General features: G+C 44.5%; 2 protein-coding genes and 1 pseudogene across 2 annotated transcripts; 1 reads left to right on the top strand and 2 right to left on the bottom strand.

The window, feature by feature from the left end:
* Positions 1-12,696: 12,696 nt before the first annotated feature.
* On the top strand, positions 12,697-16,039 carry LOC125509797 (heat shock 70 kDa protein, mitochondrial-like). Its single transcript, XM_048674827.1, has 5 exons — positions 12,697-12,916; positions 13,088-13,164; positions 13,273-13,351; positions 13,884-14,450; positions 14,566-16,039. The coding sequence occupies exons 1-5, from the start codon at positions 12,842-12,844 to the stop codon at positions 15,820-15,822; spliced, it is 2,055 nt and encodes a 684-aa protein (XP_048530784.1). The 5' UTR covers positions 12,697-12,841; the 3' UTR covers positions 15,823-16,039.
* A 359-nt stretch (positions 16,040-16,398) lies between these two features.
* On the bottom strand, positions 16,399-17,831 carry LOC125509798 (annotated as a pseudogene).
* A 927-nt stretch (positions 17,832-18,758) lies between these two features.
* Positions 18,759-19,640, bottom strand: LOC125556271. Its single transcript, XM_048719040.1, has one exon. The coding sequence runs from the start codon at positions 19,366-19,368 to the stop codon at positions 18,940-18,942; it is 429 nt and encodes a 142-aa protein (XP_048574997.1). The 5' UTR covers positions 19,369-19,640; the 3' UTR covers positions 18,759-18,939.
* Between the last annotated feature and the right edge of the window lie 5,837 nt (positions 19,641-25,477).

Below are 25,477 nucleotides of genomic sequence, written 5' to 3'. Positions count from 1 at the left end.
AAATAGTAACGTTTGCAACCACAACAGGCACATCCTCACAGATACCGACACGTATAGCAGTTTATTTATCAACCATTTGCAAAGATATTTCAGTAGGTGTCAACTTATTCAAGTCAAGTCTACGATATAAAGAGAGAGGCATAACACTAACATCGGCTCCAAGATCACATAAAACAGTTTTAATATAATTTCTTTTAATGGAGCAAGGTATAGTAGGTACTCCGGGGTCTCCAAGTTTCTTTGGTATTCCACCCTTAAAAGTATAATTAGCAAGCATGGTGGAAATTTCAGCTTCAGGTATCTTTCTTTTATTAGTAATGATATCCTTCATATATTTAGCATAAGGATTTGTTTTGAGCACATCAGTTAATCGCATACGCAAAAAGATAGGCCTGATCATTTCAGCAAAGCGCTCAAAATCCTCATCATCCTTTTTCTTGGATGGTTTCGGAGGAAAAGGCATGGGTTTCTGAACCCAAGGTTCCCTTTCTTTACCATGTTTCCTAGCAACAAAGTCTCTTTTATCATAACGTTGATTCTTTGGTTGTGGGTTATCAAGATCAACAGCAGGTTCAATTTCTACATCATTATCATTACTAGGTTGAGCATCATCATTAATATTTTCATTAGGTTCATGTTCATTACCAGATTGTGTTTCAGCATCAGACATAGATATATCGTTTGGATTATCAGGTGGTTCAGCAATAGGTTCACTAGAAGATTGCACAGTTCTATCATTTTTCTTCTTCTTCTTTTTAGAAGAACTAGGAACATCAATATTATTTCTTTGAGAATCTTGCTCAATTCTCTTAGGGTGGCCTTCAGGATACAAAGGTTCCTGAGTCATTCTACCAGTTCTAGTAGCCACTCTAACAGCATAATCATTTTTCTTACTATTCATTTCATCAAGCACTTCTTTTTGAGCCTTAAGTACTTGCTCTACTTGAGTGGTAACCATAGAAGCATGTTTGCTAACAAGTTTAAGTTCACCTTTAATATCAGCCATATAATCACCCAAGCGTCTAATCATATAAGCATTTTCTTTTAATTGTCTACCAAAATAAGCATTGAAGTCGTCTTGCTTAAACATAAAGTTATCAAACTCATCCAAGCACTGACTAGCAATTTTAGTAGGAGGGACTTCAGCTTTATCATATCTATAGAGAGAATTTACCTTTACTACCTGTGTCGGGATATCGGGATCAGGAGGTTCTTCAGTAAATAAAGAATTAAGATCATAAGTTTCTTCAACGGGCGGTGAATTAAGACCATGTATTTCTTCAATAGGAGGTAAATTCTTAACGTCTTCAGCTTTAATACCTTTTTCTTTCATAGATTTCTTTGCCTCTTGCATATCTTTAGGACTAAGAAATAGAACACCTCTCTTCTTCGGAGTTGGTTTAGGAATAGGCTCAGTAATTGGAGCAGGAGTTGGCTCAGGAGCTGGCTCAGGAGGTGCCCAATTATTTTCATTTGTCAACATATTATTCAATAAGATTTCAGCTTCATCCGGTGTTCTTTCCCTGAAAAGAGAGCCAGCACAACTATCCAGGTAATCTCTGGAAGCATCAGTTAGTCCGTTATAAAAGATATCAAGTATTTCGGGTTTCTTAAGAGGATGATCAGGCAAAGCATTAAGTAGCTTGAGAAGCCTCCCCCAAGCTTGTGGGAGACTCTCTTCTTTAATTTGCACGAGGTTGTATATTTTCCTCAAAGCAGCTTGTTTCTTAAGAGCAAGGAAATATTTAGCAGAGAAGTAATAAATCATATCCTGGGGACTACACACACAACCAAGATCAAGAGAATTAAACCATATCTTAGCATCACCCTTTAATGAGAACGGAAATATTTTGAGTATATAAAACTAACGCGATCTCTCATCGTTAGTAAACAGGGCAGCTATATCATTTAATTTACTAAGATGTGCCACAACAGTTTCAGATTCATAGCCATAAAACGGATCAGATTCAACCAGAGTAATTATATCAGGATCAACAGAGAATTCATAATCCTTATCAGGAACACAAATAGGTGAAGTAGCAAAAGCAGGGTCGGGTTTCATTTTATCTCTAAGTGATTCTTTGTTCCATTTAACTAATAACCTCTTACGCTCATATCTATCTTTGCAAGCTAAAATAGCGGCAGAAGATTCCATATCAAAAAGATAACCCTCAGGAATAACATGCATATTTTCATCATCACTATCATCATCGTATTCAGATTCAACAATTTCTTTTTCTCTAGCCCTAGCAATTTGTTCATCAAGAAATTCACTAAGGGGCACAGTAGTATCAGGCATAGAAGCAGTTTCATCATAAGTATCATGCATAGTAGAAGTGGCATCATCAATAACGGGCGACATATCAAAACGAATAGCAGAAGCAGGTGTAGGTGTCGCTAACTTACTCATAACAGAAGATGAATCAAGTGCACAGCTAGATGGCAGTTCCTTACCTCCCCTCGTAGTTGAGCGATAGATCTTGGTTTTTGGATCTCTCAAGTTTTTCATAGTGTCCAGCAGATATAAATCCCAAGTGACTCAAAGAATAGAGCTATGCTCCCCGGCAACGGCGCCAGAAATTAGTCTTGATAACCCACAAGTATAGGGGATCGCAACAGCTTTCGAGGGTAGAGTATTCAACCCAAATTTATTGATTCGACACAAGGGGAGCCAAAGAATATTCTCAAGTATTAGCAACTGAGTTGTCAATTCAACCACACCTGGAAACTTAGTATCTGCAGCAAAGTGTTTAGTAGCAAAGTAATATGATAGTGGTGGTAGCGGCAACAAAAGTAAAGACATCAAAAGTAATGTTTTTGGTATTTTGTGGTGATGATAGCAATAGCAACGGAAAAATAAATAAGTGAAGAACAATATATGGAAAGCTCATAGGCAATGGATCGGTGATAGAGAATTATGCTGGATGCAGTTCATCATGTAACAGTCATAACATAGGGTGACATAGAACTAGGTCCAATTCATCAATGTAATGTAGGCATGTATTCCGTATATAGTCATACGTGCTTATGGAAAAGAACTTGCATGACATCTTTTGTCCTACCCTCCCGTGGCAGCGGGGTCCTATTGGAAACTAAGGGATATTAAGGCCTCCTTTTAATAGAGAACCGGAACAAAGCATTAGCACATAGTGAATACATGAACTCCTCAAACTATGGTCATCACCGGGAGTGGTCCCGATTATTATCACTTCGGGGTTGCCGGATCATAACACATAGTAGGTGACTATAGACTTGCAAGATAGGATCAAGAACTCACATATATTCATGAAAACATAATAGGTTCAGATCTGAAATCATGGCACTCGGGCCCTAGTGACAAGCATTAAGCATAGCATAGTCATAGCAACATCAATCTCAGAACATAGTGGATACTAGGGATCAAACCCTAACAAAACTAACTCGATTACATGATAAATCTCATCCAACCCATCACCGTCCAGCAAGCCTACGATGGAATTACTCACGCACGGCGGTGAGCATCATGAAATTGGTGATGGAGGATGGTTGATGATGACGACGACGACGAATCCCCCTCTCCGGAGCCCTGAACGGACTCCAGATCAGCCCTCCCGAGAGGTTTTAGGGCTTGGCGGCGGCTCCGTATCGTAAAACGCGATGATTTCTTCTCTCTGATTTTTTTTCTCTCCGAAAGCAAATATATAGAGTTGGAGTTGGTGTCGGAGGGTTTCCAGGGGGCCCACGAGGTAGGGGCGCGCCCTGGGGGGGCCACCCTCGTGAGAAGGGTGTGGGCCCCCTGGTCTTCATCTTTGGCGAGGATTTTTTATTGTTTTTTCTAAGATGTTCCGTGGATTTTCAGGTCATTCCAAGAATATTTGTTTTCTGCACATAAAACAACACCATGGCAATTCTGCTGAAAACAGTGTCAGTCCGGGTTAGTTCCATTCAAATCATACAAGTTAGAGTTCAAAACAAGGGCAAAAGTGTTTGGAAAAGTAGATACCACGGAGACGTATCAAGGGCCCCCCAGGAGCCTCAAAGGTCATAGTGTCTCCGGTCAGCTTGTTGAATTTCAATCTCATTTGCATGTGACGATCTGTGTAAAAAAAAGAAAAATGACACAATGCATTAATGCCAACACTAAAAACAATATAGTTGTTACAAGTTTCATATAATTTCTTACCTCCGCATGACGAAAACTCGGCTGGAAGTAGATGCCGAACAGCTTGCCAGTTGCAAGGCTGCTGGCGCACCTTGACTTGCACAGTCGACATGGTGGTGGTGGTGGTCGCGCCATTTTCCTAAAGCAATATGAGCAAAGATGAATGATCCACTTCACAGGAAAGAAAAACAATAACATAAAGTTCTCAATGCATCGATCTTAATCGGAAAACAGAGTATTCAGGCTTAGTAACTAAAATTAACATACAAGATGATATGAGGTTAGCAACAGACATTACATATAACAAGAACTGCCATGCTACCGTTTTCAATCTTTGCTGTTTATCTTGTGCATATAAAAAAATTCAAAAAATAGTGTTATGCTATCTCAAAGGTCACAAAATGTGTTATGGCATCTAACCTAAACTAAACGGCAAGATATCTAAACACAAGCCAAATTGAATATATTCAGGTTTATATGTGGTACTAACAATAGGATCTAGAGATGCTGGAATTAACCCAATCAAAAAACAGTGGTACAACAACTTCAATATAGCATAAATAAACAACTAGTGTGAGGAACACAAAAACCACAACTAAAGCAGAGCATCTGTATGCTAGCTATAATCCCTAAAAACTTGGATCAGTCAACAAGCTATCATTAGTACTAATTAAACAAGATCAATGGATCTAACAACCACATGTAGCAACTTAGCATGGGATGATCATCAAGCTCAACATGCAAACCAACATAGCAAACTAGCATCGACTAGTCATGAAGCTCAACATTGTACCATACTAGCATCGAAACCGACATGAAAAGCATGTGCATACAACTAGAACATCATCATTGCTGACAAAAAACCTAACATACTACCAAAACCTAGCATACTAGCATCTGATCTACCAGATCCTATGTTCACTGATAAACTCTAATGCTAGTCACCGCACTCTCAACGTCTCTCTCGTCACCGCACTCCACGGCTGTTGCCGTCATGGCAGCCAGCAACAGAGCCGGCAACCCCTACGTGCAAGTCACCCCGACCAGCGCGTCCCCCTCCACGGCCCCATCATCGGAGTGGGGGCGGCAGCGGAGGTTGGGGGCAGAAGGGGGAGTAGGGGTGGCGGCGGAGTTGCGGGGCAGTAGGGGGAGTGGGTAGGCGGACGGCGACAGCGCATGGGCAGCGACAGACCGGGGCGGCGAGAGGGGGGAGCATTATCTGCGGTGGCGGGAGGTGGCGCACAGTGGCGGCCTTGGGCGGAACCCTAACCGCAGCGGCGACGGGCGGAGGGGATCGATCGAAGTGAGGGGTGCGTCGGGAGGGAGGGCAAGGTTTTCTTTTAGTATAGTAGTAGCGCTGGGTACGGGAGGGCGTTACTGCTAAGCCCACTAGTTGTAGTGTTGGTGGACAGGGCATGCTACAGCTAAGTGGATTTCCGTTCTGGCACTGCGGCCCATGTAACAGCAGCGCGGGCCTTGCTAACAAACGTTGCTGCTAAGCCGTACCAGTAGCGCACTTTTCGACCCGCGCTACTGCAAATTACCAGTAGCGTGGGTTCTGTGACAAACGCTGCTACTAAACTTCTATGTATAAGCATTTTCCTAGTAGTGGAAAGTTTCAGTTCAGACATGATCAGAGACACAAAGAGAAATTTCGACACATTGGTACATCCTGAGCTTAGGGTATTTGAACCAATACAATTTAGCTACGTCTTGAGCTCAGGGTATTTGAACAAAACAACCGAAGAAATATCATCAATCATATAATCATATTAACACAATGTATATCTTACACCATATAATTAGTATCAACTAAAACATTTTTTGTCTCGACTGGATATAATTAGCAGCAGTACAGGAGGTGTTGGGGAACGTAGTAATTTCAAACATTTTCCTACGCACACGCAAGATCATGGTGATGCATAGCAACGAGAGGGGAGAGTATGTCTACGTACCCTCGTAGACAGAAAGCGGAAGCGTTTATCAACGCGGTTGATGTAGTCGTACACCTTCACGATCCGTCCCGATCAAGTACCGAACGTACGGCACCTCCGCGTTCAGCACACGTTCAGCTCGATGACGTCCTTTCCTTCTTGATCCAGCAAGACGGGCGAAGTAGTAGATGAGTTCCGGCAGCACGACGGCGTGGTGACAGTGTTGGTGAAGAACAATCTCCGCAGGGCTTCGCCTAAGCACTATGGAAACTATGACGGAGGATAAACTAGAGGGGACAGGGTTGCCGGCACACGGCTTGGTGTTTCTTGATGTGTCTTGGGTGCTAGCCCTACCCCTCTATTTATATGTTGAGCCTTGGGGTTGAAACTTGGAGTAAAAGCCTCCACAAAGTCGATTTCACCCGAAAGGCAAGAGTCCTTCTCGGACTCCAGGCCAGACGCCAGGGTTCTCGGCATCTGGACCCAGACACCAGGGACCCTGGCGTCTGGCCCCTGGACTCCGCAAAACTTCCTTTGCGCTTTCGAAAAACCTTGTGGGCTTTCCCCTTTGGCCCAAATAAAGTGTTCTCGTACCCAAACATTTCGGGAAACATCCGGAACCCCTTCCGGTGAATTCTGGAACCCTTACAGAGACCAAACACTATTATCCCATATATCAAACTTTATCTTCGGACCATTCCGGAGTTCCTCGTCATGTCCGTTATCTTATCCGGAACTCCAAACAACATTCGGTTACCAACATACATAACTCATAAATACAATATCGTCAACGAACGTTAAGCGTGCGGACCCTACGGGTTCGAGAACTATGTAGACATGACCGAGACACTTCTCTGGTCAATAACCAATAGCGGAACCTGGATGCCCATATTGGCTCCTACATATTCTACAAAGATCTTTATCGGTCGAACCGCATAACAACATACGTTGTTCCCTTTGTCATCCGTATGTTACTTGCCCGAGATTCGATCGTCGGTATCTCAATACCTAGTTCAATCTCGTTACTGGCAAGTCTCTTTACTCGTTCCGTAATACATCATCCCGCAACTAACTCATTAGTTACAATGCTTGCAAGGCTTATAGTGATGTGTATTACCGAGTGGGCCCAGAGATACCTCTCCGACGATCGGAGTGACAAATCCTAATCTCGAAATACGCCAACTCAACAAGTACCTTCGGAGACACCTGTAGAGCACCTTTATAATCACCCAATTACGTTGTGACGTTTGGTAGCACACGGAGTGTTCCTCCGGTAAACGGGAGTTGCATAATCTCATAGTCATAGGAACATGTATAAGTCATGAAGAAAGCAATATCAACATACTAAACGATCAAGTGCTAAGCTAACGGAATGGGTCAAGTCAATCTCATCATTCTCCTAATGATGTGATCCCGTTAATCAAATGAAAACTCATGTCTATGGTTAGGAAACTTAACCATCTTTGATTAACGAGCTAGTCAAGTAGAGGCATACTAGTGACACTATGTTTGTCTATGTATTCACACATGTATTATGTTTTTGGTTAATACAATTCTAGCATGAATAATAAACATTTATCATGAAATAAGGAAATAAATAATAACTTTATTATTACCTCTAGGGCATATTTCCTTCAGGAGGTTCACCATTAACGGTACTTAGAGGCAGAGTACAGTCTGGTTCAACCTTTAGGTAATCTGGTTCAAGCTAGCTTCATAATGTTCTTGCTTAAATAATGAGAAACTATAAAAAGAATTTCCTTGCTTAGTTGTTTAACAAATTTTCATATTGCATTATATAGTCTGAGAGTGGAGAATGAAATAATGAATGCATGGAAGATAGTACTAGTAGACTAGACTAAATGACACATATAATCTGAGAGTGAAGAACCAATGTGGCCATCAATAAGAACCAGACTCGGTGATACCGCTAACAAACTACAGCTAGAGGACTATTTGCTTCACTAAAAGTGCATAGAAATCAGACTTGTAACTTTTAGTCAAGAAACATAGAGGCAGGCAAGTAGTCCAAATCTCCACTGTTGTTTGGAAACAACTGACGATAAAAATGAAAAGCAGCTCTAGAGCTTAAATCAAGAGCTATACTAGAGTTAAATCAAGACCTACGTCTTCAGATCTAAAACTTCTTAGACTATAGATGGACTTTTTGGGTGTTGATTGGTTTTAAGCTGCCAATGATTTGTTTTTCAAACTGTTGTACTAGAGGGCTATAAATTCATCATGTTAAAGGATAATTAAATTGTTCAAATCAAACTTAATGCAGAGTATTAAGCTTACCACCGAGGAAAAGGCCAGATGGCGAAGGAGGTACGCCTGCATCGAGACGTCGATCGACGGCGTGTTGAGGAGGAGTCGGGCAGCAGTGGTGCATTGTTGTCTCCTCCCAAATCCGCGAGGTCCCCCTCGAGAGGGCTCTAAACCGCGTGGAAAGGAGGGCGTAGGAGGGGTCAGAGGGGGTTGGGCCCTCGAAACCCCGCGTACCAAATGGGCCCTCGAGGTTTTGCGAGGTTTCTGGGCCATGCGAGGAAATTCCCTTCAAAACCCTCTCGATCTTCTCCTACCAAACAAGGCCTAAGGGAGAAGGATCTCTCTAGACCATCAAGACCTCATCTCCTTTGAAGTGGGAAGAATCTTACCTTTGTACTACTTTTCCTTGATTGTTCATGTTATGCTTGTGGATCTCATTTATGCTATTCTAGTGGATGTGTGATTTGGGTTTTGTTTGAGTGATTCCTCTTATTGTTCTTGTTGATCTTCCCCTTTTCCCCCCTCCAAGTGTGAAAATATCATCAATTAGGGTTCCACCCTACAACAAGATGTAATCAACACTAATAGCAACCCACAGGTTGATATCTGAGGTTTCGAGACAAAGATTGGATACAAGAGATGAATTAGGGTTTGAGATGAGATGGTGCTGGTGAAGATGTTGATGGAGATGAGCCCTCCCATGATGAGAGGAGCGTTGGTGATGACGATGGCTTCGATTTCCCCTCCCAGAGGGAAGTATCGTCGGCGGAATCGCTACGCCGGAGAGCAAAAGTGCTCCTGCCCGATCCAGGTTCCGCCTCGAGATGGTGGTGCTTCACCCCGAAAGTCTTCTTCTTATTTTTATTTTCTTGGGTAAATGGCCTCTTATAGCAGAAGATAGGCATCAATGGACCTCTGTGGGCCCCACAAAGCACATGGACGCGCCCCTGCCTTGTGGGCCCATCGAGGGTCTTCTCCGGTACTTCTTTCTTCTAGTATTTTTATATATTCCAAAATAATTCTCTGTAAATTTTATATATGTCCCGCGGACTCCCGTCCAAGTGCCGAACGGACGTCACCTCCGTGTTCAACACACGTACGGCTTGATGACGCCTTCACCTCCTCGATCCAGCAAGCGATGGTGAAGTAGTAGCTTGAGTCCTCTGGCAGCACGACGACATGGTGGCAGCGGTGGTGGCGGAATCTCAGCAGAGCTTCGCTAAGAGCTATGGAGAGGAAGAAGGCCACAAGAGAGAGGAGGGGCAGCGCCATGGCGTATGAGGGTGCGGCTGCCCTCTCTCTACCTCTCTATATATAGGGGGAAGGGGAGAGGGGGGGCAAGGGGATCCCATCTAGGGCCAGCAGCCACAAGAGGGAAACCCTAGATGGATTTTCCCCCTTAGGAGACTTGGCCCCCAAGCCAAAGGGGTGGGAACCCTAGGGGGCGCCCCCACCTCCTCTGGCAACGTGGGATGGGGTGAGGGGGCGCACAACCCTTTAGTGGGCTGGTTTGCCCCCTCCCCTTGGCCCATGAGCCCCCCAACACTTGTCGCCCCCCCCCCCCGAAACCCCTTTCGGTCATGCTGGTCATCACCCGGTACCCCCGAAACACTTCCGGACTCCAATACCCTTCATCCAATATATCAATATTCACCTCCGGACCATTCCAGAGTTCCTCATCACGTCCGGGATGTCATCCGGGACTCCGAACAACCTTCGGTAACCACCATAATGACTCAACTATACTTATATCATCACCAAACGTTAAGTGTGTAGACCATGCTGGTTCGAGAACTATGCAGACATGACCGAGACACCTCTATGGTCAATAACCAATAGCGGGACCTGGATGCCCATATTGGTTACCACATATTCTACGAAGATCTTATCGGTCAAACCTCGATGTCAAGGATTCAGCTAATCCCGTATGTAGTTCCCTTTATCCATCGGTATGTTACTTGCCCGAGATTCGATCGTCGGTATCTCCATACCTAGTTCAATCTCGTTATCGGCAAGTCCCTTTACTCGTTCCGTAATGCTAGATCTCGTGGCTAACTCATTAGTCACATTGCTTGCAAGCTTCTTGTGATGTTTTATTACCGAGTGGGCCCTGAGATACCTATCCATCATACGGAGTGACAAATGCCAGTCTTGATCCATGCCAACTCAACAGACACCCTCGAAGACAGTGGCGAAGCCACATGTAAGCTGGGTAGTCAATTGACTACCCAGCTTTTTGATAAAATCAATGTATACATGTATACATCTTGCAAAAAAATAAATAGAAATTCATATATCTGACTACACAACTTCAAATTGACTACACTGCATTAAACTTCTGGCACCGCCACTGCGTTACGTTACGATGTTTGGTACACACAAGGTACTCCTCCGGTGTCAGTGAGTTGCATGATTTCATGGTCATAGGAACATATACTTGACATGCAGAAAACAATAGCAATGAACTTGATATGATCATATGCTACGTTCATAGTTTGGGTCTTGTCCATCACATCATTCTCCTAATGATGTGATCTCGTTATCAAATGACAACTCATGTCTATGGCTAGGAAACCATAACCATCTTTGATCAACGAGCTAGTCTAGTAGAGACTCACTAGGGACACGTTATTGTCTATGTATCCACATATGTATCTAAGTTTCCGATCAATACACTTCTAGTATGGATAATGAACGATTATCATGAACAGGGAAATATGATAATAACCAACTTAGTATTGCCTCTAAGGCATATTTCCAACATTGGGAGGAGGTTTTGTTTAGAGGATTCGGTGAATCCCTCCCTTTCACCCAATCCTCTCAAATCCCCCCAATCTCCAAACCCCTCACATACGCCTACTATTTGGTACACAGGGATTCATACATAGGGTTTGCAAAATTACTATCCTATAAAAAATGTAATTTTTACAACTTCAAAAGCTCATAGGGGAAATGCACTTGCAACAAAGGTGCAACTAGATTACACAAAACAATAAACAAGCTCTCTTAAATGTACTATCAACGGTTCAACTGAAAATGGTACATGCATACATGCCACGGTCCAAATGAAAAACATGACACATACCACGGTCCAAATGAAAAATACAAGATGTTTGGTCCGAAAGTCAACGGTTCATCACAAAATAAGCACATGTTTGATCGGGGAATGCTTCGCGACATGTTTGCGGGCTGCACAGAGTAGAGGAGACTTGTGGCAGCAAAGCATGGTGGTACTTCTTTCTTCCAGTATTTTTTATATATTCCAAAATAATTCTTCGTAAATTTTCAGGTCATTTGAAGCTCTGGATAATAACTATCTTTGTTGTAGCTTTTCACGCTCAGAAATCCAGCTGCCGACAATCTCCCTCTTCAAGTGTATCTTGGATTTTAAGAGAGGAAGTACATTAAAATTGCATCATAAGGTGAAAATATTGTTCTAAAACATTAAAAAACAGTAGAAAAACATGAGCCAAAATGGACGTATCAGAGGCGTGCACCGCTGTTGGCACACGAATATGATCCTTTGTAGACTACACAGAGTTTTACACCAACAACAAAACTCGGTCACACACCGAAGAGTCCACCCACACTTGGCGCGGCTGCTCCATGACCCACCTAGTGATCCCACACTATATATAGAAGAAGCACACAACCATAAAATCTAGGCATCTATAGTCCGGTCCGAAGCTGAAGCCCGAAAGTCGGGCCAGACTCGGCCCAAAAGCTTGAATCTGGGCATCTATATAGCTATAATAAGACATTTATTATATGTAATATAATAAAACAATATTATTTAATGAGAAAAAAGTGTATTGTGGTATTATTCTGGCCGGGCCATGCTCATGCTTAGGATTTGGGGGCCAGGCATTTAAAGCTCGGCCCGAAAAAAGCACGGCCTAACAAATGCCCATGTTTACTTTGTCCATTTGAGGTAGTTGTAGTACATATTTAAGCCCTTTTTTTACTATAAGAAAACTCATTGAGTCTAGAGAAACGGTGCGAAAATTAGTAGGCACGAACCCTTTGGTCACGCCATGCCGGACAGTGTTGTTGCATTATCGTCCAAGAAAGCAAAATCCCCATACTTTTCCATGCCGCATTTATTCCAGACCAGCTTTGCATTTGACTTTTTGCCACGTCGAGAAAGATGTAAAGAAAACAAATTCCTTCCGCAAAAAGAAACGTTCTCCGCCACCCAAACGACCGAACCCCGAACGAACGGACGGGGGCGAGGCCGCTCGAGCCGTCTGGAATCTTCCGGCCCGCCACCCCGGGCCCACCGCCAGCCACACACCCATCAGGAAAAAGAATGACGGGAATGCCCTCGCCCCCCATTTCTTTCCCCTTCCCCAAGCCGGTGCGGCGGGCCGCCAGGGGTTTAAGAGCAGAGGCCGCCTCACGCTAGGGTTTTTCGGATCTCACCTCTGCCCCTTTTCTCCGTCCCCCGACTCGCCGCCGCCGCCGCCGGGAGCCGACGACCCAAGCTCGAGCGCCAGCCATGGCCATCGGATCTCTCCTCGCCTCGCGGCTGGCCAGGTCCGGCCACGCCCTCGCCACGCGCGCCATCGCTCAGGTGCCACCCCCCTCCCCCCCCTCTCCCCATCTCCATGTGCTTGCATTTTCTCTTGTTCCGCGGCCGGGCGCTGGTCTCTTCTTGGATCGGCGCGCGGATTTAGGGGTTCATTATTCGTGCTGTGATGTTGATCTGATGCGTCTTTGTGCTCCGCTGGTGTGATCTGACCAGGCTCCCAGGACACATCAGCATCATCACGCGACGTCTCCCCTGCTCTCCAGGCTCGGAGCCGTGGCCCGCGCTTTCAGGTAATCCTCGATGTTGGATGTGTAGATCGTCTACTGTGTGCTGTTTGTATCTGTCCTGCTTCTTGCTTGTTCGGTACTGAGATGGATGTATATTCTGTGCCTGTGCAGCTCAAGGCCCGCCGCCGCCGATGTCATCGGGATCGATTTGGGCACGACTAACTCATGTGTCTCCGTCATGGAAGGAAAGGTGTGATCTTGTTCTCTAATCACTGACTATGAAATTTGCCATATTCTCTGTATTATTAGACAGTTTAACAGCACTAGCATCTCTTGAATTTGTAAGGCAATAGCTGTATCCAGATGCACCTAGTAGTATATCTTGAAATGCTGTGAAGTTTCAGTTTGATGACCATACTTCCAATTGGTATTGAATCATTGACAGTACTAGTAAAATGTTGTTAAGTTGCAGTTTGATGTACTCCCTCCGTCACGGTTTAGAAGGCGCGCTTGGAAATTCTCTGGGACCTAGGTGGTTATCTATTGGTTGTGAGATGGGCTAAAAAATAGCTTTCACACTACGCATGCATATAGAAATAGTATATAGGAGTACTAATTAGCTACTAGAAATAAATGCAATGCGCCCTAAACCTTGTCTATTGTGGAAACGCACGCAAATTTAACTGTGCCTTCTAAACTGTGACGGAGGAAGTATATACATGCTTTTAATTGGTTGTGAACTGGTGACACTATTAGTAAGACTGATCAATTTGTTTGTACAGACACCACGGGTGATTGAAAATGCTGAAGGTGCGAGGACAACACCCTCCATTGTTGCCACAAACAGCAAAGGCGAGATCTTGATCGGCATCACTGCCAGTCGACAGGCAGTGACAAATGCCGAGAACACAGTTCGTGGGTCCAAGCGCCTGATTGGTAGAGCTTTTGATGACCCCCAAACACAGAAGGAAATGAATATGGTGCCTTACAAGATTGTCAGGGGAACAAATGGTGATGCCTGGGTGGAGATGGCTGGGAAGTCATACTCCCCAAGCCAGATTGGTGCCTTTGTTCTTACCAAGATGAAGGAAACTGCAGAGGCTTACCTTGGCAAGTCGGTCTCCAAGGCTGTTATTACAGTCCCAGCTTATTTCAATGATGCTCAGCGTCAGGCCACCAAGGATGCTGGTAGGATTGCTGGGTTGGAGGTGATGAGGATTATCAATGAGCCCACTGCCGCAGCTCTGTCGTATGGAATGAACAACAAGGAGGGCCTGATTGCTGTATTTGACTTGGGTGGTGGCACATTTGATGTATCAATCCTTGAGATTTCTAATGGTGTTTTTGAGGTAAACACCTTTCTTCAGATGACTCCACTACATATCCTAAATAGTTTTTTAAAGCGTGTGTTCTGATCATAGTACTGGTATCTTGTTCTGATCATAATGCTTGTATCTTGTTCAGGTCAAGGCAACCAATGGAGATACTTTCCTTGGCGGTGAGGACTTCGATGCTACATTGCTCAACTACCTGGTTAGTGAATATAAGAACTCTGACAACATTGATCTGAGCAAGGACAAGTTGGCCCTGCAAAGGCTCAGGGAAGCTGCTGAGAAGGCGAAGGTTGAGCTTTCCTCGACTCCACAGACTGAAATCAATCTCCCCTTCATCACAGCAGATGCCTCTGGTGCGAAGCATTTCAACATTACCTTGACCAGATCAAAGTTTGAGTCTCTTGTGGGCAACCTCATTGAGAGAACTCGCATCCCATGCACAAACTGCCTCAAGGATGCTGGTGTTTCTGCAAAGGAGATTGATGAGGTTCTACTGGTTGGTGGTATGACAAGGGTGCCAAAGGTCCAGGATATTGTTTCCCAGATATTCGGCAAGTCCCCAAGCAAGGGTGTCAATCCTGATGAGGCTGTTGCCATGGGAGCTGCCATTCAGGGTGGTATCTTGAGGGGTGATGTGAAGGAGCTCTTGCTGCTGGATGTCACGCCCCTTTCCCTTGGTATTGAGACTCTTGGAGGCATCTTCACAAGGCTAATCAACAGGAACACAACAATTCCAACCAAGAAGAGCCAGACCTTCTCCACTGCTGCAGATAACCAGACGCAGGTTGGAATCAAGGTGCTTCAGGGTGAGAGGGAGATGGCTACAGATAACAAGCTTCTTGGTGAATTCCAGCTTGAAGGCATTCCACCAGCCCCAAGGGGTATGCCACAGATTGAGGTCACTTTTGACATTGATGCCAATGGAATTGTCAAGGTGTCAGCAAAGGACAAGTCCACTGGCAAAGAGCAAGATATCACCATCAAATCGTCAGGTGGCTTGTCTGACAGTGACATCGAGAAGATGGTCAAGGAGGCCGAGCTGAATTCTCAGCGGGATCAGGAAAGGAAGTCGTTGATTGACCTCAGGAACTCTGCAGATACCACCATCTACAGCATCGAGAAGAGCGTCAGCGAGTACAAAGACAAGGTCCCTGCTGAAGTTGTCACGGAGATCCAGTCTGCTGCCTCTGATCTGAGAGCAGCAATGGCTGGCGATGATTTGGACGCCATCAAGCAGAAGCTGGAGGCGGCGAACAAGGCAGTCTCAAAGATTGGACAGCACATGCAGGGTGGTGGCGGGGCTGCCGGTGGTGACAGCGGCAGCAGTGGTGGTGGCGACCAGACTCCAGAAGCTGAATACCAGGACCCCAAGGAGGCCAAGATGTAGATTTGTTCTGCATCAGGTTTCTTCTACTTTTTTGTGTACCCAGTTTAGGAAGTTAATATCTTTATCCTACCTCCGTCTCTTTAGGTTTTTCTAAGAGGGCTACGACGATACCTGTAACATTTTGGCAATTGTTCGAATTGCGGATAAATTGTGAGAGGAGCAAACTCATAACCTATATCGGTTAATATATTTGGCCATTTGCCACATTGTCTTGCTACGTACCTTGTGTTTTTTGCAAGTTCCTGATGTCTGGTCTTGTTTATTTATTTATTAAGCTGCTTTTGTTTTTATTCCTTCACTATAAGCTCCTGATAATGTAGTTTGTTTAACATGTCTTATTCTTAATTAATTTATTAGTATTACTTAAGAGTTGTAATCTGGTGTCCAATGCAAAGTGACATCCAATATAATCTGGATGAGCATTGGCACTGCTGCCTGCATAGTCTCAGTTGCACCTTGAGCTAGTCATACTGTCGTTTTGACTTGTAAGTTGTATTCTTGTGCTCAGGTCAGCTTATGATGATTCCGTTCGCTGAACCAACTTTTGCTACTACCATGTTGTCTGGGTAATCAACTTCCGCATGGTCGCTATATCTACAGATTATCTGAAATAAATTTCAGCAGTTCAGCAACAGGGGTCATAGCACGAGAAGTTCTTTGCGTTTTATGATGTCTGAAAGCAATCAACGGGCAGACAATTGTTTTAGCATCAACCTGAACCTAAGAGTGAGAAAATCAAAATTGACAAAATAGAAATTGTTGATAAGGCTTGGCACGAAGATGGGGACATTAGGGGGAAGTTGTAAGTGATCGTTGTGGGATAGATGATTCATTTCATTGCAGAACGCTTACAACCTGAAAGGGAGCAACATTCGTGCAACAGTCTATAGATTACATGAAAATGGAAACATACACTTCTGCATAACATGTTAATTACTCGAATAGTGTATGTTTACCCATTTTCATGAACTTCTTTGAGTATAGTGTCGAACCATTCGCTGACTTTATTTTTGTGGCATTTTTTACCAGCTCCCTATTCTCCGAGAGTGAACGCGGATGCATCATGAGTGTCAGACAGTCGGTACCAGTCCTGAAGGTGACTTTTTCAGCGGAGGACTCTCGACATAGACCTCAACCAAACTGAGCCACAGAAATAGCTCCTTGACCTTGACCCCGGTGACCTTCTTGATCTTGCCCTTCTTGACGAAAGCGGTCACCTCGGGGGCATAGGAGACCGTCTGCTTGATCTTCTTGAAGGTGTGCTCGTTCTTCTTCTTCTGAAGCATCCACATGAAGCTGCTCTCGCGGTTGTACCCGACCTCCTCCATGTCGCTCATTGGAAATAGGCCTTTTGGGAGGCCAAGCTCTTCGAGGAGCTCGACGGACCTCTTCCTGCAGACGTCGTCCCCCTTGACAACCTCGGCGCCAGAGCGGTGGCTCTCGACCAGCTGGGACGCCATTTGAGCAATGTCTTGTCCGGGAATGGTTTGCTTCGGAAGTGGGGCTTTTGGTTTGCTGGATTGGCAGATGACAGATCAGCTTGTTGGTTATATAGATGCTGCAACCTTTAGTGGCTTGGAAGTGAAAACCGGCAGCTCTCCTCTATGGACTTCTTCTTTCAGATACTTCTTTTCTTGAAGAAAAAAAACGTCCAGCCATATCTGACCATTGAAATGCCTTAACGCTGAAGTCCACAGCAGAACACTGGAGTTTAGCTGGTCACGGATGACTAAATTGACCATGGCTTATATTGTTGTAGAAGTGCCTGTGATCTTGTCTAAGAAGCCGGGCTCCGTACCAAGTATGAAAAGAACACTCATTCAAGATTCTTTTTTTTTGCGGGGTCACTCATTCAAGATTCTTAAAAAGAAACATAACTTGTTTATCTCGAGTGGTACAAAAATTCAATTCCTGAGTAAAAAAAAGTTCCCATTATACTTTGACTCGAACAAGCTTTGTAAGCAACGCAATCCACCAAACGCTGAACGTTTTTCACATAAACTGAGAAATTATTCAACAATGTAGCAGTCTAACTGGCCTGATCATATCATGTATGTATGTTCAGGATCTCCCAAAGTTCCTCACCTGCATCTTGCATTCGTTCCCAATAGTTGTCAAATTAGGTTCTGCTATTAAAGAACAGAGTAGCTTGGCATCCATATCAATTCACCGAATTATGTTTTGCCTATTTAACTGTTTGGAATAACTTACTTTGGCATATTTCCCAGCTGTTTTTCCTCACCAAATTAACAAAACATATTCCATAGTTTAGCAATCACGAACTTAGTCATTTTACAGCTATTTTTCACATCAAATTATAAGATAATTTAACAACAGAAAACTTAGCCTCAAACTAACTAATTTCTAGCAACCCTAAACTTAGAATGAGAAATAATATGATGATCATGCAGCCTCAGCCATAGCAGTAGGGGTTCTTAGGTTTTGGCTAGTTGAGGTTTGCTTTGGTTTGTGCTTTTGTCCTGTTTTTTTTCGTTTGCATTTTTTCAGTGGTCTTCTAATACAAAACTACATCTGAGAGAAGAACTTGTTATCACATAAAAATGTGCGCCTAAGAAAAAATGCAAAGGACACTAGCCATCTGTTTTCCATTGGCGCAAATATGAAAATAATCTCCGATGATCTGATATTAGTGAGAAAATTAAAATCAACAAAATAGGAAATTATTCCACTATATCGCCATCCCACTCTCGCTCCTGCTCTGTTTGTTCGAGACATTGATACAACATACATCCACAATGATGCAATGTTAAAATCAACATGAAAATCCAGATACAGAGGGTCAAAATTTGAGTTCTTTTGTGCATGTCATGGTTCAAGTTGTATTTCAGAGCCTTGCTTAATTATTTGTTGATAAGGTCCTTGTTCTCTCTCACACAAAGATGGGGGCAACAGTGGGAAGTCAAGAGTGATCGATGTGGGAAAGAAGAGGGGGTATAAGTACAATTATTCTTTCAGTGAACGCTTATAAGTGAAAGGGAGCAATATTCGTGCAATAATCTATAGATTACATGAAAACGGAAACATATACTTCTACGTAACATGTGTAGTGCCGAACCATTCACTGACTTTATTTTTGTGGCATTTTTTACCAGCTCCCTATTCTCCGAGAGCGAATGCGGATGCGTCATGGGTGTCAAACAGGCCGGTACCAGTCTTGAAGGTGACTTTTTCATTGGCGGACTCATCGACATAGACCTCAACCAAACTGAGCCACAGAAACAGCTCCTTGACCTTGACCCCGGTGACCTTCTTGATCTTACCCTTTTCAACAAAAGCTGTCACCTCGGTGGCGTAGGAGACGGTCTGCTTGATTTTCTTGAAGGTGTGCTCGTTCTTCTTCTTCTGAAGCATCCACACGAACCCGCTCTCGCGGTTGTACGCGACCTCCTCGATGTCGCTCAGTGGAAAGAGGCCTTTTGGGAGGCTTAGCTCCTCGAGGAGCTCGACGGACCTCTTCTTGCAGACGTCGTCCCCCTTGACGATCTCGGCACCGGTGAGGTGGCTCTCGACCAGCTGGGACGCCATTTGAGCTCTTGTCTGGGATTGGTTTGCTTCTGAAGTGGGATTTTAGGTTTGTAGATTGGTGGATGAGCTTGCTGCAGGTGATAGAACAGAATATGGCGCGCCATATATAGATGCTGCAACCAGCATAGGGAGACCGGCAGCTCTCCTCTCTGGACTTCTTCTTTCAGAAACTTTTTTTTCTGAAAAAATACCACGCTGAAGTCCACAGCAGAACACTAGAGTTGAGCTGGTCACGAATGACTAAATTGACCATTGCTTATATTGGCGTGGAAGTCCCTGTGACCTTGTCTAAAAAGCTGGGCTCCGTACCTACTCCCTCCGTTCCAAATTACTCGTCGCAAAAATAGATGTATTTAGAACTAAAATACATCTAGATACATCCATACCTGCGACAAGTAATTCGGAACGGACGGAGTAGTTAGAAAAGAACGCTCATTGAGATTTATTTGAAAAATAAGTTGGTGATCTCGAGTGTTACAAAAATTCAGTTCCCGGGTCAAAATAAAAATGAAATCAATTCGTGAGTCAAAATAAATAAATAAACAAACCAAGCAAAACAAATAAATAAATCAATTCGCATTGCATTTTTTCTTTTTCTTTTTTCTTTTCTTTTTTCTTTCGAAAAGAGGAAAGACCCCGGCCTCTGCATTATCATGATGCACACATCCAATTTTATTAAAAGGAAATAAATAGGTCTAAAACGTACTCCCTCCGTCCGAAAATATTTGTCATCAAGATGAATAAAAAGGGATGTATCTAGATACATCCCTTTTTATTCATCTTGATGACAAATATTTTCGGACGGAGGGAGTATATAGTATCAACTAAAACGGCAAAAAGAAAAAGAAAACACCACAAATAGTGGGTACAAACAAAAGATTACATGACTTAACCACATAATCTATTAGTGACATGCCAGCCAAACCGGTTGAATAATGCCTGTGAAACCATCTCCAGACGGTTGCACCCAAAGGCCATGAGCCCCCCAACGTCCCCACGCTAAAGTGATGACCATATACGGATCGATGCGGTGGCTCTGAATATAACCTGCAAAAAGTTAATAGAGGGGGACCTATTAAAAACACAGTCATTCCGGCAATTCCAAATTACCCAAAGTAAGGCACAAACCCCTACACGGATATGACCCTTAAGTATTTTGTTGATACCAACCAACCAGTTCCAAACAAATTTGGGATACTTGTTGGTGGCAAATTATATGCAACATGAACCGTGCGCCAAATCAAAGTCGCGAAAGGGCAGGAAATAAAAAGATGTTGAATTGTTTCATCCTTATCACAAAAACAACACTTCTTACATCCATTCCAATTTCGTTTAGTCAAATTATCTTTGGTGAGGATCACCTCCCTACGAACAAACCACATAAAATTTTTAATCTTTACAGGTACTTTGATTTTCCATATATGCTTTCTACGGAACACATGCCCCGTGTTAATAAGATCTTCATACATAGACTTGACAGTAAACACCCCATTGATATTTAGTCTCCATCTAAAGACGTCAGGCGCATGAGATAGGTTGACCAACATCAACCTACGAACTAAATGGAGCCACGCCATCCATTTATCGCCAATCAAGGCCCTCCTGAATTGGATGTTCAGAGGTGTTGAACCAAGGACTGATTGAACTGTATCATCTTTTTACGCACAGTATTATACAAAGATGAGTACTGAACCGCAAGCGGATTGTCCCCTAGCCAGGTATCTTCCCAGAAACTAGTGGATTGACCATTACCAACTTTAAATGAACCTCTCATAAAGAAAGAAGACTTGACCTTCATCAAGCCCTTCCAAAATGGAGAGTCGGTTGGTTTGGCTTCCACCTGGGATAAGGTCTTCGAATATAAGTATTTATTGTGGAGGAGCTCTTGTCAGACCCCTTCCTCATTTTGTAACTTGAATAGCCATTTGCTAAGCAAGCACCTATTTTTGATTTTCAAGTTTTCAATGCCCAATCCGCCTTGGTCCTTAGGTCTACACAAGATATCCCATTTTGCCAGTCGACACTTCCGTGTGTGCTCATCACACTGCCAGAAGAACCTAGACCGGTAGAGATCAAGTCTCTTTAATACCTCTTTTGGGTATTTCAAAAAAAGACAACATAAACATCGGCAAACTTGTGAGAATTCGCATTGCATTTAGACTCAAAAAAGCTTTGTGAGCAAAGCAATCCACCGAACGATGAACTTGTTTTCACATAAACTGAGAAATAATTATTCAACAATGATTATATCATTTATGTGTATTCAGCATCTTCCAAAGTTGCTCACTTGCATCTTGCATGCCTCCCAATAGCTGTCAAATTATGTCATGCTGTTAGAGAACAGAGTAGCGTGGCATCGCCGTAGATTTTTATAGTTCGGTATCCATTCACTGAATTATTTTTTGCCTATTTAAGTGTTTGGAATAACTTACTTTCGCATATTTCACAACTGTTTTTCCTCACCAAATTAATAAAACATATTCCATAGTTTAGCAATCACATACATAGCCTTTTTGTAGCTATTTTTCACATCAAATTGCAAGATAATCTAATAGTTCAACAGTCACAAACTTAGCCTCAAGCTAACTAATTTCTGACCCTTCTTGTTCTCAACTGAGTAGAGGGCTCTGATGTGATGAGTTCTTTTCGGTTTTTGGTTGTGTGAAACCAAGCCTTTAGAATTTTTCTATGATAAAAGGTGAATTTTATTAACTCAAAAGGGCTGACTGCATAGTTAGGATGTACACAACCAAAGTAAGACCTGGGCATAATCAGCCCGACCTGGCAGCCCAAACGCGAAGACCAATGGTTGGGCCGTGCTCAGTCTCCAGATTTGGCCCAAATTAAAAGTCTAAAATAAGTCAAAAATAGGGTCTTGATAGGTATATAGCTATGCTATATTATTTATATTCCCCAAAATGATTAAAAGAAGGTTATTTAATGGGAAAAGTGCACTTCTTATTTGTTTCGGGCCAGGTCGGGATTAGGTTTTTGGGTCCCCAGACACGAGCGTGTTGCAATCGACACTTACTGGCGCTGGAGACGACGGACACGGGGGGATAGAACACACCTCTGCAGATGATACACCGACATCGTCGGTAGCTTCAACCAACCGATAGAAAAGCTTCAACTGACAGGGCAATTTTGTTGTTGCGACCAACACTTCTGTTTGTGCAAGTTGTGACAGAAAATCTTCAACCGGCTGAAAAAAAGCTCAACCGGCAGCGCGATTTGTTGTTGTGACTAGCGCAAGCCGCGATAGAAAAGCTTCAGTCGACTTCAGAAAAGCTTCAACCGGCGCCGCGATTTGTTACTGTGACCAACACTTCTGTTTGTGCAAGTTGTGACAGAAAATCTTCAACCGGCTGGAAAAAAGCTCAACCGGCAGCGCGATTTGTTGTTGTGACCAGCGCAAGCCGCGGCAGAAAAGCTTCAATCGACTTCAGAAAAGCTTCAATCGACTTCAGAAAAGCTTCAACCGGCACCACGATTTGTTACTGTGACCAACGGTTTGCTTGTGCAAGCTGCGATAGAAAATCTTCAACCGGATTTAGAAAAGCTTCAACCGGCAACTTGATTTGTTGTTGCGACCAGCCCTTTGCTTGTGCAAGCTGCGACAGAAAAGTTTCAACCGGCAGCACGAAAAGGAGCTGCAACTGATGACGGGGATGCTGAACCGCTGCCGGCGAAGCTAGAACTGACATTTTTTTTGCTTCAATCGACGGTTTTTGTGACAACGATGGGTGGCGCAACAGTGGGCTGCAACCGGAGCCTGCAAAAGTTACGCCAAGCGTTTTGTTTTGCTGTGATGGCCATGGACAAGCGGTGACCCGAGAGACAAGGCCAGGGTGTTTTTTGCTGCGATGCTCGATGCTACCGATGCTGCAACTGTCAACGGGCGATGTTTCGGTGGTGAGAATGAAGTAGCGCACACACTTGCTGGAACGAAGGGCGTCAGGGTGATATATCAATGCGATGACATGCACTACGATGACCTCCTGTGCAAGCTTCCAACCTCGACACGAGCTGCAACTAATGGCGGCAGGCCAGGGGCACCACGACGCTGGCTAGCTGCTGAGGATGACGATGCCGATGGACACGATTGTCGCGCCTCGCAAGGAGCGCATGGTGGGGGAGGGAGCGCTGTGACTACCCTCCAGTTGAGTTATTTTTCATGCGCGAGAAAGGAAACGAATTGAGGAATCCAACGATGCAGTGAGCTTCAATAGGAGGGCCGCACGGCGACGGCCAAAAATTCATTCGGTTCAATCGTCGTGCTAGACACTTGCAAACACATACACACACTAATTTTTATAAGCACATGTGCGTACCCTAAACTTATGAACACCTTTAAAAGACTCAACGGATTCGGTCCGAGCATCTAAAGGTAAATGAAACCATAGTTTTTCATGAGGTCGTGGTATTCTAAGAAAACTTTGCATATGTTTGCATTCAAACGGGGAGTAAAGTAATATTTTATTATTTTAGCGATGAATGCTGGCTAGTTTGTAGGTTGATGTACAACTTTAAATAATTGAAGCCCCAAAAGAGGCGGAGGAAAATGCAGTCTCAAGAAAAGAAGAAAAAAAAGGAAGGAAAAGGCATAAGCGATCGCGAGGACGTATTCAAAGCTGACTCTTAAATCATCCTCATTCGTGGACCGTGCGGTACAGATGTGTTTTGTCATCCAATGCAGTCTTGCATTCATGCGCGGACCGATACAGAAGACTTTTTTCTCGTAAATCAAAAGCAAACCGGAAGGGGTAGGGGCTTTGCCGGCGTCCGGATCGCTACCACGCACACATACAACAACTCTAGTTCATCCTAAACCTCGCTCGCCTCGCTTTCCAATGTGTGCGTCGCTTTCTGTGTCGCATTGATGCTGGCATTGACGCCGCGCGATGTGACCGTACGACAGGGCGGCGCTGATCAACGCGACCTCTCGGTTGACGCCAGTTCAATGCGGACACTCATCCTGAGAAATCAACTCAGCCCGCTACTCCGCATTGAAGCGGCCTAACAGTCCGTTCGCGTGGCCTGACCATGGCAATTTAAGCACGGTGTCGGGGTCATCCACATCACACTCTTCACTCCACATCTCAGAGCCAAGTCTTCGCGCACCTCCGCCTCTTTCCTCTTCATCGGCGACAGACAAGTCTTGGCCCTTGGTGGCTAGCACTAGCGGAGCGTTGTGGGGACAATTCCGGGCTGTGGCCGCCCCTTCCAAAAGCCCAAATATTTTGTATATGACTCACAGCCCATTTCTTGGCCCAGTACTAGCGGAAACTGAGAGGCCCAGGCACTGAGCGCTACGTGAACGATCGTGACCCGCCCCATCCCTGTTCGCCTGTTCCCCCTTCGCACTCCACTGCTCCTCACCTCCTCCGCCACTCCTCCGCACTGCTCCTCCGGTCGCCCCCATGGGCCATGGTGACTTCTGCCGCTCCTGATCCTCGCCTCCTCCCCTGACTGGCTAGGTCTTCTTCCTCCTTGGATCCTCCCATCTCCACTAGTCCCCTACTTCCACGACTCCCTGAGAAACTAGGTGAGTTCTCTAATGATTCTAACCTGATACATACATGAACTTGCACTTTCTTACTGTTACTTGCTATATTTTTCATAAATCTGAACCAGTTGCCCCCCCCCCCTCATTAGCTCTTCCGCGAAGAAGGAAATTGTCATCTTCTCTGGCGATGAAGAGGACTAGCTGCCGCAGACGCCCGTCCTCTTGCAGAACGCGATGTATGCAGTGACGGACACCGAGTACGAGGAGCAGATGAAGTTGATGCTCCGTCGCTCGCTCCTCCACAACATCGGTCCGGTGCCGCCACCGAAGACACTTCTCTGCGCCACCAAGTCGGAGCCTCCTTCCTCTCTATGCTCTTCCCATGCAACCGCGACGTCCAAACGGACGCCGCATGGTCAAGGAGGAGCAGTTGTCGCCGCCGCCTCCCAGCCGCGTCAAGGAGGAGCTGCTCTTGCCACCTCCTAGTCGTGCCGGTGGTGGCCGGCCCCACATGATCGCCGCGAAAGTGTGCGGTTGGATATTGCACTACCTCAGTGCCCGCCGCGGAGGGAGCTGTTAGAATTAATCTGAGACATACCGTTG

This window comes from Triticum urartu, chromosome 5, assembly GCF_003073215.2.
Source record: "Triticum urartu cultivar G1812 chromosome 5, Tu2.1, whole genome shotgun sequence".
NCBI lineage: Eukaryota > Viridiplantae > Streptophyta > Magnoliopsida > Poales > Poaceae > Triticum > Triticum urartu.
The sequence above is the reverse complement of the archived record's forward strand: the minus strand, read 5'-3'. Positions and strand labels throughout refer to the sequence as shown.